This window comes from Helianthus annuus, chromosome 16, assembly GCF_002127325.2.
Source record: "Helianthus annuus cultivar XRQ/B chromosome 16, HanXRQr2.0-SUNRISE, whole genome shotgun sequence".
NCBI lineage: Eukaryota > Viridiplantae > Streptophyta > Magnoliopsida > Asterales > Asteraceae > Helianthus > Helianthus annuus.
Window position 1 is genome coordinate 74,723,946 of NC_035448.2, and position 20,055 is coordinate 74,744,000.

At 38.3% G+C, this 20,055-nt stretch overlaps 2 protein-coding genes across 2 annotated transcripts; both read left to right on the plus strand.

Annotated features, from left to right (window-relative positions):
- Positions 1 to 12,230: 12,230 nt before the first annotated feature.
- LOC110892614 (pentatricopeptide repeat-containing protein At2g38420, mitochondrial) lies at positions 12,231 to 13,466 on the plus strand. The gene has a single exon (XM_022139768.1). It carries the CDS (start codon positions 12,231 to 12,233, stop codon positions 13,464 to 13,466), a length of 1,236 nt encoding a protein of 411 aa, XP_021995460.1.
- A 2,446-nt stretch (positions 13,467 to 15,912) lies between these two features.
- LOC110896505 (protein LURP-one-related 15) lies at positions 15,913 to 18,528 on the plus strand. The gene is made up of 3 exons (XM_022143815.2): positions 15,913 to 16,125; positions 17,209 to 17,436; positions 18,019 to 18,528. The coding sequence occupies exons 1-3, from the start codon at positions 15,913 to 15,915 to the stop codon at positions 18,526 to 18,528; spliced, it is 951 nt and encodes a 316-aa protein (XP_021999507.2).
- Positions 18,529 to 20,055: the final 1,527 nt, after the last annotated feature.

Below are 20,055 nucleotides of genomic sequence, written 5' to 3' on the forward strand. Positions count from 1 at the left end.
CAAACCAGCTGATGGAACAACAAAGAAGAATGCCCGAGCATTTCAATTGACTACTTAGGAAGCCGAACTAATTCCTGACGTCATAGCTGGTACGTTTTTAGTGCTTGACGTTTATGCGAAAGTATTATTTGACTCTGGTGCAAACCAAAGTTTTATCAATACTTCATTTTGCCAAGTTCTTAATTTACCCTTAACCACCCTTAGGTAGGTTTTTACAGTTGAAACAGCAGATGGGAATTCTGTTAACATAAATAAAGTTTTGTAAGAAGGAAAGATAGAACTATTAGGTCATAAGTTCTCTGCAAACCTGTTACCTATGAAATTAGCTGGATTCGATGTAGTATTAGGAATGGATTGGTAAGTAGCCAACCATGCTCGAATCCTTTGTGATAAGAATTCCGTAGAAATCCGTACCCCCACAGGAGAGGTAATTTTAATTACAGGAGATAGACCTCGAAAGCCACTGAAATTCATTTCAGTAATGAAGTTGGCTAGTTATTCAAGAAAACAAGAAATGGTGTATATGATTTCTGTAATCATTAACACTAAAAGTAAGGAACTCCAGGACATCCCTATAGTCTCAGAATACCCAGACGTCTTTCCAGAAGAATTACCTGGGTTACCACCCGATAGAGAAGTAGAGTTTAGAATTCATCTAATTCCGGGTACTACACCAATAGCCAAGGCACCTTATCGATTAGCACCCACTGAAATGCTAGAATTGAAATAGCAATTAGATGAATTACTAAGCAAAGGATTTATACAACCTAGTTCATCCCCTTGGGGAGCACCAGTGTTGTTTGTGAAAAAGAAAGATGGATCGATGAGGATGTGTATCGATTATAGGGAACTAAATAAAGTTACAATTAAGAATCGATACCCATTACCTAGGATTGATGATCTTTTTGATCAACTCCAAGGCGCTAGGTATTTTTCTAAGATAGACCTAAGATCCGGATATCACCAGCTGAAAGTACAAGAAGAAGACATACCTAAAACTGCTTTCAGAACTAGGTATGGCCATTATGAGTTTACAATCATGCCCTTTGGACTAACAAATGCCCCAGCAGCATTTATGGACATGATGAATCGGATCTGTAAACCATACTTGGATAAATTTGTAATCGTTTTCATCGACGATATACTTATTTATTCCAAAAGTCAGGAAGAACATTGTGAGCACCTACATGCACTCTTAACTTTGTTAAGAAAGGAAAAGCTTTACGGGCAAATTCTCGAAGTGTGAATTCTGGCTGCAAGAAGTACAACTTTTAGGTCACATGGTGAATCACGAAGGAATTCATGTAGATCCTGCTAAAATAGAAGCAATCACCAAATGGAAGGTCCCGCAAACAGCTATGGAAATTAGAAGTTTTCTAGGCTTAGCTGGATACTACAGACGATTTATTAAGGATTTCTCTAAGATAGTTGTACCTTTGACTAAGTTGACTTGTAAAGCCGTTAAGTTTGAATGGGGACCTAGACAAGAAGAAGCTTTTAAGATTTTAAAGCACAGATTGACGAATGCTCCAATTTTAGCCTTACCCGGAGGAACAGAAGATTTTGAAGTATATTGTGATGCTTCAAAATTAGGATTCGGATGTGTGTTGATGCAACGCAAGAAGGTAATTGCGTATGCCTCCCGGCAGTTGAAAAAGCACGAAGAAAATTATACGACTCATGACTTAGAATTAGGAGCCATAATTTTTTCCCTTAAAATCTGGAGATATTATCTGTATGGAAGTAAGTTTATTATTTATACAGATCATAAAAGTTTAAGGTACATATTTGGGCAAAAAGAGTTAAATATAAGGCAAAGAAGGTGGATGGAAATCCTAAGCGATTACAACTGTGATATTCAATATCACGAAGGAAAGGCAAACGTAGTCGCAGATGCCTTAAGTCGTAAGTATCAGGAGAAACAAAAACGAGTATGTGCTCTTAGATTAAATCTACAAGTAGATTTAATGGAACAATTGAAGAAAGTTCAGGAAACAGCAATCAAAGACGATGCTGAAGGAATGAAAGGTTATATAAAGGAACTAGAACAAGGAAATGATGGAATTTGGAGATTCCACAAGAAACGAACTTGGGTACCTAAGCAGGGAGAATTAAGAAATAAGATTTTAGAAGAAGCTCATAAATCTAGGTATACCGTACATCCAGGAAACAATAAGATGTACCAAGATTTAAGAAACAATTTCTGGTGGATAGGAATGAAAAAGGATATAGCTGAATACGTATCTAAATGTCTTACTTGTTCACAAGTTAAGGCCGAACACCATAAACCTTCAGGACTACTACAACAGTTGGAAATGCCTGTATGGAAATGGGAACTCATAACAATGGATTTTGTTACTAAGTTACCCAAAACCAGAAAAGGTAATGATGCAATTTGGGTAATTGTGGATCGATTAACCAAATCAGCTCATTTTCTACCAATGAAGGAAACCTTTAGCATGGAAAGGCTAGCCAAGTTGTACGTAGATGAAGTAGTATCGTTACATGGAGTCCCACACTCCATTGTATCAGATAGGGATAGTCGTTTCACTTCCCATTTCTGGACTAGTTTCCAAGAAGCAATGGGAACCCGACTAAATTTAAGTACTGCATATCATCCTCAAACAGACGGACAAAGTGAAAGGACGATACAAACCCTGGAAGACATGCTCCGAGCATGTGTAATTGATTTTGGTGGTAATTGGGATAACCACTTACCCTTAATTGAATTCTCCTATAACAATAGTTATTATTCAAGCATCGAAGCTGCCCCATTCGAAGCACTGTAATGATGCAAGTGCAGAACTCCAGTTTGTTGGGCAGAAATAGGAGAAAGTCAATTATCAGGTCCAGAAATTGTACAAGAGACCACATACAAGATAACTCAAATCAAAGAAAGACTGAAGACTGCTAGAGATCGCCAGAAAAGCTATGCAGACAATCGCCGCAAGCCACTAGAATTTCAAGTCGGAGACAAGGTACTTTTGAAAGTCTCTCCTTGGAAAGGAGCTAATACGATTCCAATCGCACAAGTGTAGTCCAGTCGCACAAGGCCTACTTTGGCGGATCGCACAATTGGGCCAAACCTGTCTGGGCCGAGTGTTATGATTGGGCCGCACATACCGAATACATAGCCCAAAAACCAATCGCACAAATGACTCTGATCGCACAAGATTGTTTGAATTGCATGAATCGCACAAGTTGATTGTCTGTATAATTGTTTGGGCTGTATAGTTTTGGGTTGCATGTTTTGGGCCGGATGTGTTGGGCTTCAATATTGAATCGCACAAGATGATTGGGCTCGTACAAGCTCAACGGCCCAATCATCTGAGCCGTACAAGTTTGGGTTATGTCTATATGAACTGTATGCTATTGTTAATATGATCGATGTGTTTGCCATGTTCGCTATGTGTTGTGACTTGTTAGCTTATGTGTAAACATGCGTGCACTACTTGAACCTAGACCTGACTTGTATGGTAACCATGTTAGGACGTGGTTGACCACTAGCAGCTTGATTGACCTCTTTGTATATCTGCCGAGCAAACCGAGGTGAGTTCACACTTTCTACAAGGCATGGGATTCCCGGTGGTTTGGGAATGGGTTAAAGAATTAAAACGGAACCTACATATCCTCCTTGGGTAGGATATGTACCGCCATCCTCCATAGGTAGGATGCCAATATTAATCCTGCGTATTCTCCTTGGGTAGAATACGTACGTTCGTCCTCCTTGGGTAGGACAACAACCTTAAACTTACTAGAAAAAACTCTATCATTAAGTCCCTCATTTTATATCGACTTAATCGCTGAGGCCGATGGCGAGCGGGTCATTAGTTAATAGCGCTATTAGGTTCGACAAACCTCACACCGTGCCGTTCGGACGGGCGTGTACTAATGGACTTAGGCAAACTGTCAATGATGATAGACATTGACGTAGGGCACAACTTACTTTCGTCAGTAGTCGATATGGTAATGGTCTAGTAGTGTAAACATGGGGAAGCCCCCACGGCTAGATGGACAGAGTAAATGGAAATAAACAAATCAGGATTTCAACTATGGGGTAACCCCCACGGCAAGTAAGCCAGCTAAAGAAAACTATGTTTTTGAAACAACTTAAAACGAATACCCAACTGTGGACTCGCTCAACTTTGTTGTTGATTCGTTGTTACATGCCTTGCAGGCCTTTAGGTGCATATCATTGGGACTTGCTGTCTGCGAAGCTGGAGTGGTCATGGGTCGAGATACATGGAAACACTATACAAGACTATTAGCTTTTACATGTGGTTATAAACACTTAACGAATGATTTATGTTTCCGCTGTACATTATAAAATATAATGTAACATTGTAACACTTATTGTTAATCAATAAAAGTTTTATTTACATATACCTATGAGTTCAATGTGATTGGTGGCTAAGATCCTGGTACGTCACACGCCCTGCGATGTTTACGCGAGTGGTATTTTGGGGGTGTGACAATCAATGTCCGCCAGGCTCAGACTGACAACAATGTTGTCAATGGTACGTTCCTTGTTAACGGTATTTATGCTTCTTGCTTGTTTGATACTGGAGCCGATAACTGTTTTGTGTCATTTAAATTCGAAAAGCTTTTAAAACGTAAATGCGTTAATCTCCCAATGACCTTCGATGTAGAAGTTGCCACCGGAAGAACTGTCACCGTCAGCTCCGTTATTCGTGATTGTACTCTTACGCTCAACAATCACGTTTTCCCAAACGATCTCATCCGTATGCAACTTGGTAGTTTTGACGTCATAGTAGGCATGGACTTTCTTCGTGAAAATCGCGCCGAAGTCATTTGTTTCGAAAAGATGATTCGCTTCTCTCTTTTAAACGGTGATCAATTATGTGCTTATGGCGAAGTATCCTCGAAAGAACTGAAACTTATGTCGTGTATTCAAGCAAGCAAGTATCTCTGCAAGGAATACTTGGCTTTCTTAGCCCACATCGTAGTAGCGAAGGAGGAAAAGAAGACGATGGAAGAAGTACTTGTGGTTCATGATTTTCCTACTGTCTTTCCTGACGATTTACCCGGTCTACCCCCTACCCATGATATCGATTTTCACATTGACCTCATTCCTGGAGCTAACCCTGTCGCTAAAGCTCCTTATCGCCATGTACCCTCCGAAATGCGTGAACTTTCTAGCCAACTCCAGGAGTTACTTGATAAAGGCTTTATACGCCCTAGCACATCACCATGGGGCGCACCCGTCCTTTTTGTGAAAAAGAAGGATGGATCGTTCCAAATGTGCATCGATTATAGGGAACTCAACAAGCTTACTATCAAGAATCGCTACCCTCTACCCCGCATCGACGACTTATTTTATCAACTCCAAGGCGCTGTCTGTTTCTCTAAGATTGATTTACATTCTGGTTATCATCAGTTACGAATACAAGGGCAAGACATTCCAAAAACTGCTTTCTGTACCCGCTATGGCCATTACGAATTCGTGGTCATGCCTTTTGGTCTCACAAATGCACCCGCGGTCTTCATGGACTTGATGAACCGAGTGTGTAAACCCTTCTTAGATCGATTCGTTATTGTGTTTATCGACGATATTCTCTTCTACTCGAAGTCGAGAGTCGAACATGCACAACATCTTCGTTTAGTTCTCGAGCTTCTCCAAGGAAATCGTCTCTACGCCAAATTCTCCAAGTGTGAATTTTGGCTTGAGGAAGTTCAATTCCTCGGTCACATTATCAACAGTCAAGGAATTCACGTCTACCCCGCGAAGATCAAAGAAGTTAAGAGTTGGATTACGCCAAAGTCTCCGTCCGAAATCCGTTCATTTCTCGGATTGGCGGGTTATTACCGTCGATTCATTGCTGACTTTTCTAAAATTTTCGTACCACTTACCGCTCTAACTCAGAAGGACAAGCCTTTTGTTTGGGGTTCCAAACAAGAGGAAGTGTTCCAAACCCTCAAGTATATGCTTTGTAACGCTCCTGTTCTAACACTTCCCGACGGAAACGATGATTCCGTTGTTTATTGCGACGCCTCTAACCTAGGTCTTGATTGTGTTCTTATATAACGAGACAAGGTTATCGCGTATGCGTCTTGACAACTCAAGGTCCACGAGAAGAACTACACTACCCATGATCTCGAACTCGGTGCAGTTGTTTTTGCGTTGAAGATTTGGCGACACTAACTTTATGATACGAAGTGTACAGTCTTCACCGACCATAAGAGCCTACAACACATCTTGAACTAGAAGGAACTAAACATGCGCCAACGCAGATGGGTCTAACTTCTCAACGACTATGATTGTGAGATACGCTACCATCCAGGCAAGGCAAACGTCGTAGCCGATGCTCCTAGTCGACGAAGCTATGTGTATAGCGTTCGTGACGTCCAAGCCCAGAATAATCTCGAAGCCCTAATTCGCGACGCCCAGCATGCATGCTTCATTGAGAATACCTTGAAAGAGGAAATGAAGTGTGGTGCTAAAACTCAGCTTGTCACCAAATCAAACGGTATTTATCATTATCTCGACCGCATCTGGATTCCTAGTCGCAATAACCTTAGGGAGACATTGATGATTGAAGCCCACAAGTCCCAATATTCCATTCACCCCGATGCTGACAAAATATACAAGGATCTCCGATCTAGGTATTGGTGGCCAGGAATGAAGAAGGATATCACTTTGTATGTTTCGAAGTGCCTAACTTGTTGGAAAGTTACGGCTGAACATCAACGACCCTCTGGCTTACTCGAACAACCCGAGATCCCGATGTGGAAATGGGAGAGTATCGCCATGGACTTCATTACGAAACTCCCTCGTACGCCATCTGGTCACGATAGCATTTGGGTTATCGTTGATCATCTTACAAAATCCACGATGGACTTCATACCGATACATGTACGACTCTTAATCTCAGTACTGCATTCCACCCTCAGACCGACGGTTAGACTGAGCGCACAATCCACACCCTTGAAGACATGCTTCGTTCGTGCGTTATAGATTTTGGTGGTAATTGGAATTTGCATTTACCTTTAGTAGAATTCTCGTACAATAACAGTTATCACGCTAGTATTCAAATGGCACCCTTTGAGGCATTATATGGTAGAAAATTTCGATCGCCTATTGTATGGCACGAGATCGGAGACGCTCAGATCACCGGTCCTGAGTTGACACAAGAAACAACAGACAAGATCCACCAAATAAGAGACAATCTCTTGAAAGCTCGGAGTCGTCAAAAGAGCTACGTTGATAAACGCCGCAAGCCCCTTGAGTTTGAAGTTGGTGATCACGTACTCCTAAAGATTTCACCTTGGAAGGGGGTGATCTGATTCGGCAAGAAAGGAAAGCTAGCGCCACGATACGTGGGTCCCTTTAAGATTCTGGAAAGAATTGGCAAAGTGGCCTATCGACTCGAATAACCGGTTGAAATCAGCAACGTACATCCGACTTTCCATATCTCGAACCTCAAAAAGTGCCTAGCTGAAGAGAATCTTCATGTACCTCTCGAAGACTTGCAAGTAAATGAGACCCTGCACTTTGTGGAAAAGCGGGTAGAAATCATGGATCGAGAGACCAAGAAACTTCGACGCTCACGCATTCCCATAGTGAAGGTTCGCTGGGAAGGTAAATGCGGCGCCGAGTTCACTTGGGAACTCGAAAGTGATATGAAAGCTAAATATCCGCAACTCTTTGTTACGCCTGCTCCTTAATTTCGGGACGAAATTTCCTAAAGTAGGGGAGGCTGTAACAACCTGACTTTTCGGATCGTTACCCGTTTGCTTTTGCTTCGATTTATAACCACCTTGTATTCCGAGATTCGATATAAATAAAGGGTTATGTTATACTAAATACATTTTTCATCACACCGCACCGCTACACGTTTAACACGCTTTATATTCGCAAACGCTTACGCAACACGAATTATAGAGAATCATGCTACTTAAATTACCGAGTGTGTTTGTTTGGTTACCATACGCCTCCGCATTCGCTTATCACGACTAACACGCTAAATCGCAAACGCTGTTATTAATAGTAGTAGTAATGTTATGCTGTGTGTTCTTATGTGCTTTACTTGTGTGTGCTTATTATGTGAATTGTTACTCGCAAACGCTATCGCAACGCAAACTCAACGCTACTCACACAACTCGATTTATCACTCTAAAACGCAACGCAACTCGAAACTCAGTGCTACGCTAAAATATTTAAAGTACCAATACTAACTAATGCAAAAAAACGCATTAAACAAGCATCTTATACGCAAAAACAAGGATTTCTCGCACAAAACAGCACCTTCGAATGAAGCCAAGTCGCCTCGTACAAAGGCACTGCCTTCGTACGAAGGCAGCTGGTTCGAACCAAGGGCTGTTGTGCGAACCCAGCTTCCCTATAAATATCTAAGCCCCTCCTCATTCATTCTCACTTGCTAATTTCATACTGAAACTCTGCCGAATTGCTGTCCAACCATTTTCGAGTAAGATTTAACAGTTTTATTCAGTTATACATCGTTTTCCACTTCGATTTCCACAAGAATCACTTTATTTTCATCTAAAATCTTATGTTCTAACTTAAAACTTCATCCTTTCACTTAAACTTCTTCTTTTCTTCATAAATTCCTGTTTTTACACAAAAATCTTCATCTTTTTCATCAAACCTTCTTCTTTTACAATATATTTACACTTAACCGAGTGTATTGGGACTAGCTACGGCTTCCCAAGTTAGAAATTTGTTGATTTCACACTCACCAAGTGCTAGATCTAAGTAAAAACCTTTTAAAACTTTCTTAACCATAATATTTACACTAAAGCAGACCAAAAACGGCATGTATCTCGCACACTGAATAGTGGAACGAGGTAATGTCGAAAGCAGCTTGAAGAGACTCGGAAACACATTCGATTCAGGCGAAAACACAGCACCGAATGCCAAAAACAGCCGCGTTTGCGAACTGGACTGACCTGTGTGAAGCCAGCTTCGTACGAAGGCACTGCGTTTGTACGAAGGCACTGGTTTTACACCTAACAGCCAGATTCCCACTCATGACGTAATCAAAGACCTCACCGACTTTAAGTTTAATCAGTAGCTTAAGGTTGGAGGGATGAACACTCGATTTTCTGAAAACAGACGCGAAGACACTCGATTTTGGACAACGGAAGCCCCACGTGTGCAAAGACCCACCTTCGTACAAAGGCACCAGCTTCGTACGAAGCTTCTATTTCCCACCGACACTCAGATTTTCGACCGTTTCAGCACTATGGAGGATATACGCTTCTGTTCCCGTACGCAGGCTAAACTGGTGCTCCCTTCAATCCATTGAGGACCGTGTTTCTAGATTAGTACACGCTTTGTGAGTATACTCGAACCCATTTTCATTTAATGTACTTTTGGGTGTTACATACCTTCTTATCAAAACACAACACACAACACAAACACTTTATAAACGCTAACCACTCACGCATGCTATACGTGATTTGTTGAATGCTTGTTACTATACTTACACAATATTATGCCAGACCGCCTTTAGCAACGATAGTGCTATAATTTGGACTCAGCACCTGTTGTGACAGGGGTTGCTAAGGATCACATTGCTTTACTTTACGTGTTTACTTCGGTGAACATGTGTCGCACATACTCTACATCGCAGTCACGTGGTTAGGTTGTATCATTGTTGGTAGTTACAGGCTTCGCCCGTTACGTGTTACATGTTGGTTATGCGTAAACGCTTTTTATACCATATCTATGCAAACTTGTGTACTCACCTTTACTTTATGTATTGACTTTTATTTTAACGTATGTGGCAGGCTGATGGTCTGTTTCCTGCAAGGGATTAGGAAGTCTAGAAACCCGCAAATAAAATCTAGGTTGTCAGACTTGTTTTGTTTAAGATATGTGAACTCTGTGATGACTGTTTTTGAAATATTTGTTTATTGGTACGGGACAATGAACCTTTTAAATATTGTCATTTAATAGTTGTTATGGAGTCTCTTGAGGAATCTGGTTCGCCTAGTGTCGTGCCCCGATGTTTCCGCCATCGGTTGTGGTGTGACACTAAGCATGTCTTCCAAAGTCTAGATTGTATGCTCACTTTAACCACCAGTCTATGGATGGTAAGCCATACTAAAATTTAGGCGCATGCCTAGAGCTTGTTGAAAACATTTTCAGAAATGAGATGTATATCTAGTATCTATATCAGATACTATTGACAATGGTACTACATAGAGAGATACAATGTTGTCAACATACTACTTAGCCAATTTATCCGAATTAAAAGCTTCCTTAATTGGCAGGAAATGTGATGACTTAGTCGTCTGTCGAGTATAACCCAAATTGTGTCGTTGCCACGACTTGTTCTAGGTAACTTAGTAATTAGATCTATTTTTACCATTTTTTCATTTCCATTTGGGTATTTCTAACTGTTGTAGTAAACCCGATGGTTTCTGATGTTCAGCCTTAACTTGCGAACACGTCTGAGATTTAGCGACATAAGTGGCTATGGATTTCTTCATGCCCATCCACCAATAATTCTTTTTCATATCTTGGTACATCTTATCTCCACTAGGATGTACATAATATATTGAATTATGTGATTCCTGAAGAATCAAATATCTCAGTTTTCCAAAAATGGGAACCTATATTCTATCATTCAATCTTAGAATTCCATCTGATCCAGGTGTTAACTGATTCACAGGTCCACTCAGACCTTCTGTTAGAGCATTCTCTTCCAACAAGGCTTGCTTCTAAGCATTTAAAATTTGCCCAGTCAAGCTAGTCCGTAGCTCAATTCTTCTAGCATGAACCCTTATGAGTTTAACTCCTTCTTTACGTTTAAGGGCATCTGCGACGACGTTAGCCTTGTCCAGATGATAAGGAATTTTGCATTCGTAATCATTAAGAGTTTCCATCCATCGGCGTTGCCTCATATTCAGATCCTTTTGATTGAATATACGTTGCAAACTTTTATGATCCGTGTATATAATACACTTTGTGTCATACAAATAGTGTCTCCAAAGCTTCAAGGTGAATACAACTGTACCTAACTCCAAATCATGAGTTGTGTAGTTCTTTTCATGTACTTTGAGTTATAGTGATGCGTAGGCAATAACATTGCCTCTTTGCATTAACACGTAACCTAATTCTGTATGCGAAGCATCACAATACACGACAAAGGGTGTGCTAGCCGTGAAAAATGTGATAAACCTTTTGAATTATCTATATATTAAAAAAACATCCCTATGAATAGTAACTACTGTATATTACAGGGTAAATTACAGTTTTCGTTCTTTATATTTTATCGAATTGCAATGGATACCCTTTAACTTCGATAATTACAGTCACAATCCTTTATTTGTAAAACCATTACACTCTACGTCCTTTGGACCTAACCAAGGCTTTACCTTCGTCAATGGATCACCCCATTAATTCAACATAGCGATTTACATGAAATACATTTGATTGCAAACCATTTTCTAATTGTATTTTAAAACGAAAACTCTCCATTTGCATTTAATTCAGTTACAGGCCTTTGAAACTATGATTTATAATTTTCTGTTTTAGTTATACAACTTATTTTTATTTACGCACCGATAAAATTTTTATTCAAAATTTAACGGGCCAAATGTAATGGAGTCTTTTTTATCGTGACGAACCATATCAACACCGTGCGAACAACCTCCGTAGCGATACAAAGTATTTCTTTTTTGTATCGTAAGCTATAGCGAGTATTGGTACTGTACTGATATTGTGACGAACCGAATTGATATCGCCTCAACAGTATCGGTACCACATTGATTCCAACTGAACAAGATATTTACTTTTATGGTTTTCCATAGATGTAAACGCATGTCCATATCCATTTGGGCATATCATGATTTTTTTAGGTTTTATCTTTCAGTTGCAATAACAAGTGTCAGTGTCGTTTTGATATCATAATAAAGTAAACTAATACCAACCGAACGCCCATGTGAATTCCACACTAGTTTAATTAATATTCCTAGATCAAAGGATGTACAAAAGTAGGTGACACTGCCGGCAACCATAGTCCAGTTTCAACTATCCAATGTTATACTCAGTCACTCATCGTCATCGCACTAGAACCCACATCCCCAAATCACTCGTCATCTCCTTGTTCCGATCCTCTTCTTCCTCCTCCTCATCATCCCCCAGAAGCAAATACCACAACTATTATCTCAGAAAACGAAGAAAATGGCCGCATCCCATTTACAAAGCTCGTTGGCACGAGAAATTAAGCCAACAAAACGCAATGCAAGCTCTTCGAACTCAAGCTTCTTCTTCTTCATCCGTTAATCTTCTTTCATCTCTCACCGAATCTTTCGCTCTATACAACTGCAACCCAACCCCCAATTCCTACCATTTTATCCTCAAAACCCTAATTCAAACCTCACAATTTCACCAAATTCATTCGGTCCTTAACCACCTAGAGAAAAACGAGAAATTCGAAACACCCGAGTCCATTTTTATCGATTTGATCCAGTTCTACGGACGCAAAAATGAGTTTCAGGAAGCAATTGAATTGTTCTTTAGAATACCTAATTTTAGGTGCGATGTTAGTGTGGATTCCCTCAATTGTTTGCTCTGGGTTTTGTGTAGGAGAAAGGAGGGGCTCCAAATCGTGCCCCAGGTGTTGTTGAAGAGTAGGTTGATCAATGTTCGTCTTGAAGCGTCTAGTTTTGTGATATTAGTTGAGGCTCTTTGTAGGTTTAATAAGCCGGTTCATGCCATCGGTTTGTTGGTTGATCGTGCGAGTTTTTCGTTGATTTTACGCACATTGTGCCAGCAAAACACTTTGGAGTGTGATCATGTTATGGGTTTGGTTGAAGAAATGAAGAAATTAGGGTTTTGTTTTGATGGAACGGATTGGGGGAATGTTATTCGCTTTTTGGTTCGGAGGAACAAGGGTGTGGAAGCTTTGGAGGCGTTGAATGGGATGAAACTGGATGGGTTTATGCCTGATGTTATCTCCTATACTATGGTTTTGGATGCTGTGATTTCTGCAGGGGAGTTTGAACGTGCAGACCAGGTGTTCGATGAAATGCTTGTGTCGGGTTTGGTTCCTGATATTCATACTTACAATGTGTATGTGAGTGGGCTGTGTAAACAGAACAAGTTTGATGATGGGATCAAGATGGTTTCGAGTATGGAGGAGCTTGGTTGCAAACCGAATATGATCACTTATAACATGTTATTGTCGGCGATCTGTTATCGTGGAGAGCTTGGTATGGCACGCGACTTTTTTAAACATGTGAGAGGAAAAGGTGGTGTTATGAACTCTGAAGCGTATGAAATGATTATCTCCAGGATGGTTAGTGTGGGTGATGTCTCGGAAGCTTTAGATCTTTTGAAGGAAATGGTGGAGAAAGGGTTAGTGCCTAAACCTTCGACATTGGATGAAATTGTTTCTGGTTTGTGCCAAAATGGATTGGTTTCGAAAGGGCTGAGTTTGTTGACCGAAATACTTGGAAAGAATGGGAAGCACTGATTTGAGTGATCAAATGATATTTTGTTCTTCAATGTGGAATAGGGATTTCAGAATGTTACAAATAGTTGAAAAAAATGGCTAACCTTATTTTGAATGATACAAAGATGAAATAACGTCTCTTTGCGAGTGTAATGTTGGTACCCATCATTTCACAACAGTTTTATTTCACCACAGCTGTTTTGTTTTGAGTCCTTTTTTTTCTTTACTTAACCGAGCTCCGGATCAAGCGATCTTAAACTGAGTCTGCTCAAAGCTTGTGGGTTTTAAAAAGTGGGCCTGAGGGGTGCAAGCCTGTTCCCTTGTGACTCGATGATGCGCAGTTCGTACTAAAGGCACACAGAAAAGCGGCATGAGGCATGTAGCTGGTTAGGTTGTACACATAGGTTATTTGTATATTAAGCCATGCTTATTTATATATTAAATTTGTGTAATTGATGCTAAAACTCTCTGACGAACAAAAGCGGTGTGTTTTTTGTGTCTCCATTCACGACCTTATCGTCTCTGTGCTCGTCACACTTTTTAAAACCAAGATTCAAATGGAGCTGAAGTATCTCATGAAGTAGTTTAAGAGGCTCATTGGAGTGGATATATACGATTTGGGATAAATATATTATATCTCATCATTTCAAATTTCCATACGTGTAGCTAGAGAAAGAAATTGATAAATCTCAAACTTTCCATCTTTATACTTTTAAACTGTGCATTCTTGATCTCTAAATCAATATTTTCTAGGCTTGTGAAACTGTGAAGTTTGCTTTAGCATTTGCATACAGTTACAAGTGTAAACTTTTTATTACAATAACTTTTATATACAGTTACAAGTGTTACTTATATAATTATTTTTAAAGTTTAACCAAAGACCACTAAATGGATACATAAACATCTGTTATAAAATCAAAGTTTTTTTTTTTCTTTTTTCATAAATCCTATTTTTAATAAGGTATATAACTGCTCATAAGATTTTATATTAACCTGATGGTATGCAGAAATTTATTTTAATAAAGTAGATAACTGCTCATAAGATTTTTTATTAATTAACCTGATGGGATGCAGAAATTTATCTATATATTAACACAGAATTATAAAAATTAAGATTTTTTTTTTTTTTGAAACGTAAACTTCATAAAACCTAACCGAACCTGAAAATCGGGACGTACAGAAACAACCTGAGAACTACATAAGAACAAATTTACACCAATCTAACCAACTTATCGAACTATACTTTGATCTATACTTGAAGCACACATAACTTACAAATTTAACTTCACTAAAACCTCCTCCACCTTGAATTGTTTCCCCGCTAATCAATTGAGAATAAAAAAATCATGAGGCGATACTTAAGGATAGTACGGTATTCCACCGGCGACATATGCTGGCCTAACCCATCTATAGGTATAGCAAGAAGAAAATCTTGTGCATGTGGTGCTCGAAGACAGTAAAAAACGACTTTTTATCTAACGGTCAAGTCATTCTCTCCTAAAAATCGGACACATTTTTATTTGGCCAAAATTACCTCATACTTTGCCAGAAGATGAATAGTGTATATTTGTTATTTAATCTATTTCGTCATTTAGTGTAAACTTTTTTTATTTATAACCCGTATTTTTTTATTTTATTTTAACCAAATTATTTTTCTACCCATAATTAGTTGTTTTTAACAAACATGTTATAATACCGTTTTAGACATATTTTAAACTTTTATTTTTCTTTGCTATAACAAGTGTGTCAAATGTTTTTTTAGTTTAGTTTTTTTTAATGAACGCGCCAATATTCTTTTGAACATATTTTTAACTTTTGTTTTAATTTGCTATAACGAGCGCTCTGAAGCCGTCTGAGTTTTTATCGTTTTCTTTTTCGTTTACCTTTGTTATTTACTATATTGTTTTACCTTTTCTTATTAATTTGATATTCAAAGCCGAGTTACGACACAAATAACATAACCGATTTAGATATCATTTTATTTAATTTTATAAATTTATTTATCAGTTGTCATGGTATGCTATATGTTCTAAATTCCAACTGTGCCCCTACGCAACGTGCGGGTAACTACGACCCTAACAAACTACTGACGTTAACGTGAAACTATTCAAAGCAAAAAATTTAAATACGGCGCAAACTGTACACTTTGATACATTAACAAACAAATTACGCTGTAGTTATTTTTCTAAAAGCAACAAAAGATGGTGAAATTAAATATAAAATGAAGAGGGTAAATCAAATAAAAAATGTTAATTTGAGAGCATTTTCCGCTGAGATTTATACCATACGTTCTTCTAACCATCCATCTTTAAAAACCTACACAGCATATTATGTGGCCATTTCTTTTGTTGATAGAAAATTGCTAGTTTTAACATAAAGAGATAGAGAGAAGATTAAAACCTAGATAGATATATTTCCTTCTTGATCATCCAAGACGAGTTAGGCCATTGCAACAAGGAATGTCATGATGGTGGTGGTGGATGCACAATTCATTGAGCCATATACAGTTGATCTTGCGGTTCAAAAGAAATCTGGAGTGGCGAATTTAAGTGGAAATTTCACGATTATCGACGTCAAGGGAAACATGATGTTTAAGATCAAGGACACACTGTTCAGTTTTCATGATCGTCATATATTGTATGATGCAAACGACAAACCTGTTCTAACTTTCAAGAAAAAGGTCTTTATATTTATTTATTTGAATGAATTTTGTTTTGATGATTCGGTTTAGACAAATAATCCTAGTTTGTTTTGGATATATGAGGTCTACACTTTATAACCCGGCTAATTAAAGGGTGTGGGGGTCATGGTTGAAAAATGATTTGTCACGTAGAAATATGAATGGAAGTCTATACCACCCTCTTCCCTAATCCACCATGGTTTGCATGGATTAAACCATGACAACCATGGTCCTCCTTTAATTTTTAAAGTAATCATTTTCTTTTTCTTTAGACAAAGATAAATTAAAATAAATAAAGGGATAGTGGTTTGGGTCATGACCACGCACTTAGTGTAGTGGTTTTGAATTGTGGATTAGAGGTGTGTTACATAGCACTGACACGTGAAGGGTCATGATAGTCATGAAGGTCATGACCACACCCTATACCTTAACCCATATACATTTTTTTTTGAATAGCGGAAAACTATATAAAAATATATAGCAAAGGCCACCATGTAGCTGTAAAACCCGAACAAGTGCAAACTTACATGTTAATATTATGAGCAGACTTATTTCAGATATGGTCCGTAAAACTATACACCCATGCATTTAACTAAATATTAAATGATTACTTTCCAAAAATTATAGAGTATCTATAAGATATGCATCCCGGAACTTTTATTTTTTCCAAAACAAAAGTTGATTTTTAATAAGCCAAACTTTGAATTATTATCTGATAATAATCCATATAGAAAATTTGACCAATAATATTTTTATCTTTCACTTTTGTAACCAAAATCGATCACTCGCATAAATATCATAGATTTACACTTCAATTCTAATCGATTTCACTCACCTAGATGATTATCAGCTAAATAGGGAAACATATATACATGCTTTGTGACCAAATATAAATCGAGTGTAAAATTATGATGATTATGCTTGTGTGATTGCTCTTGACAACGAAATGAAAAATATAAGCTCCACGATTATTATGTATCGGCCAATAAGTATTTTGAATCCAATTTCGCTGTAGAAAATAACATTAATTGTTTGAAATATTGTAAACTTATGTATTACCCTCTCTTTCTCTATTATGATTAGCTCCGATCTATCCATGGGAGATGGCAAGCTTTCAAAGGAGAGAGCACAACAAATAAAGATTTACTTTTTAGTGTGAAGAAATCATCTGCACCTAAACATGAGACGGAATTAGATGTTTTCCTAGTTGAAAACAAAGAAGAGACCGAATGTGATTGTAAGGTTATCGGAGATTGGGATACAAAATCTTGCACAATCTATGCACAAGATGGTTCTACTGCTCTTGCTGAGGTAACATAAAAGTTTCATTATTGTCGACAATCTTTCCAAATTAATTTGTTACTTTACGTGAATGTATATTAGGCTTTATGGTAGTAACAAGTAAGAACTTTAATTGTTAGGGTGAAGGGGGCACCCCCCTAATGAGGTGAGGGGAAACTTTTTTTAACCCAATCATACGTTGCCATGTCATTTCCCCTCTATAACTTCCCTCTTGTCCAAAAACGTACGGGGTGCATCCCTCTTAGGGGAATTGTTTTTTTATTCAAAAAAAAAAAAAAAAGAAAAGAAAAGTTCTCGTTGGTTGAAATGAAGGCTGGCCCACCTTCTCTCTCCTTCCTTCTTCGGCGCCTCCTCCCCGAAATTGGTCCCCCATTTGGCTCCACGCCTGGATGGCGGCACCGCCCCCGCTCGGCAACAATGGTCCCCGAAGGGAGTCACCGAGGGTGCCCCGCTCCCCCTTAATCGTTGTTTGAGTTTCTCTAAAACACAATAACAAACATAAATGGTAAAAGATTGATGCGGTTCATGTTTCCTACATTATACGACAGTTGTGTTGGCTAATTCATCGCTGAATTGTGTATGCATAAGCAGGTGCATGATAAGCAAAATATTACGAACGTTGCGCAAGGAAAGGACACTTTTGGCATAACAGTCTACCCAGAGGTAGATTATGTTTTTATTGTTGCACTTGTGGTTATTCTTACTGAAATCAAAAGTTATGATGGTATTGGAAAGAACAAGAAGAGAAAGAAAAAGAAAGAAAAGAAGAGCAGTGACAGTAGTGATGAGGATAATAAAAAAGAAAACGCGAAGATTGATGAAGAAAGAAATAAACCTGAGGTGATAAAAGAACTAGAAGTAGAAAGTAGCGAGGAGGAAGACGAGGAAGAAGAATATGAGGAGGAAGACGAAGAAGAAGAAGAGGAAAACGAAGAAGAAAAAGAGGAGGATGAATATGAAGATGAAGACGAAGAACATGATATGTCTAATGAAGACGATAACAACGAAAGTTACGAGGGGGAACCAAAATTCGACGAGTATTATGACGACGACGGAAATGACAGTAGTTCTAGTGAAGATGAAAGTCCAAAGGAAAAGTAAATACTGAAGGAAATTATTTGGTCAAACTTATATTATATGTAAAATGGTAACACATGTACATGTAAAGTGATGGTCTAGTACTACATGATTGCTGAATGTGTTTAGAGAAGATAGAGGTGTCTTCTACCAGTTAAGGGCAACTCTTATATGAGCTTTAGATTATTTCAAGATGTAAACCAGAATTTTTTGTGTAATACAGACAAGCTAGAGTGCCTTTTTTCTTCCAAATAAAGTAGGTGGTTGTTCTTAACAAACCTTCATTGTGACCCATAGTCAATGCATAAACGAAAAGGTGATAAACAAGATTCTGGGTTACATATAGTGAATAATCAATGGTTGTTCCAGTGTTTGAGCTGGAATTAAGCTAGAGAATGTAAGATTAAATATATTATGTATTAATATTTAATCTATAGTCATTATAATCATTTACACAATATAGATCAAAATATATAATAACCTATTAAATAATTAGTTGATAATTGTTGATGGACCGTATTACCCTTATTAACTAATTAGGTTTCCTCCTGGGTGCTTATATAAGGAGACTTATATGGAGGTTAAGGGGTTAGACAGTTACACAATTAGACATACCCCATAAGCATAACATCACATTCGACCTCCATCTCCATAACCGATTCCCATGTCGGTTTTCATTATCACCATCATCAGTCAGCATCCTAAGGAGGAACCAGATCACACTAACATCTATGTCGAACTCGATGGCATCATCTATCACTGGATTCTCCATTGCACTGTCTGCTGTAACAGGTATGTTTTCATGTTTTCCATTATGTTTACACAGAACTGAACCAACATGTGGTATCAGAGCATATGTTGATTAGTCAGTTCTGTTTTCTTATCCATTAATTCTGGGATTGAAATCTGTTGGTGCATATTCTGTGACAACAGCTTAGATTTGGTCTTTGGATACCTTGTAATTAGTTAAATGATAAACGGTTAGCGGGTTTAGCTTTGTATCAGTGAAATAATAGAGTTTGGGCTAAACAAAACCCACATTGGGTAATGGGGGACGAATTGGGCCTAGCCCATGTAGTAAACCCTAGCCTAATGTTGCAACCTTGTGTTATATAAACAAGGATTTGCATTAGGGTTTAGGTTAATCAGCCAAAAACAGTTTTAGAGTGAGAATTCGTGAGAGCATTAGTCTTGGACGAATTTGAGAGAGTTAGGGATCTTGATTGATTGTAATCAGTTTGATAGATAATCAATAAAGATCCGGTTTGAAAGTGATTTCTGTTCTTCTACCTATTTCTGCTATATTCTGATCAAAAGGATTCCGCACTCTTGATTGGATTGACAATTCTGTGAAGATCCATAAACATCAAGGGGACCTACAATTGGTATCAGAGCATTAGGCTCTCGAAGGCTTGGTTCAGAATCGTGTTTTGTAGAAACAAGGAGTTTTTCGAATTTTGTGTTAAACCTGACAATTAGGGTTTCGAATTTTTTGAGTGGTTTGATAAAAATTTTCGAATTTTTTGGCTGTTTTGATCTTCTGCTTTGTTT

Bases quoted from the DNA above. Each gene is read 5' to 3' on its own strand.
- LOC110896505 (XM_022143815.2), top strand. From the start codon at position 15,913: ATGGTGGTGGTGGATGCACAATTCATTGAGCCATATACAGTTGATCTT. The intron at 16,126-17,208 runs GTCTTTATATTT...TATTATGATTAG, and splicing joins TTCTAACTTTCAAGAAAAAG to CTCCGATCTATCCATGGGAG. The intron at 17,437-18,018 runs GTAACATAAAAG...ATGCATAAGCAG, and splicing joins GTTCTACTGCTCTTGCTGAG to GTGCATGATAAGCAAAATAT.
- LOC110892614 (XM_022139768.1), top strand. From the start codon at position 12,231: ATGCAAGCTCTTCGAACTCAAGCTTCTTCTTCTTCATCCGTTAATCTT.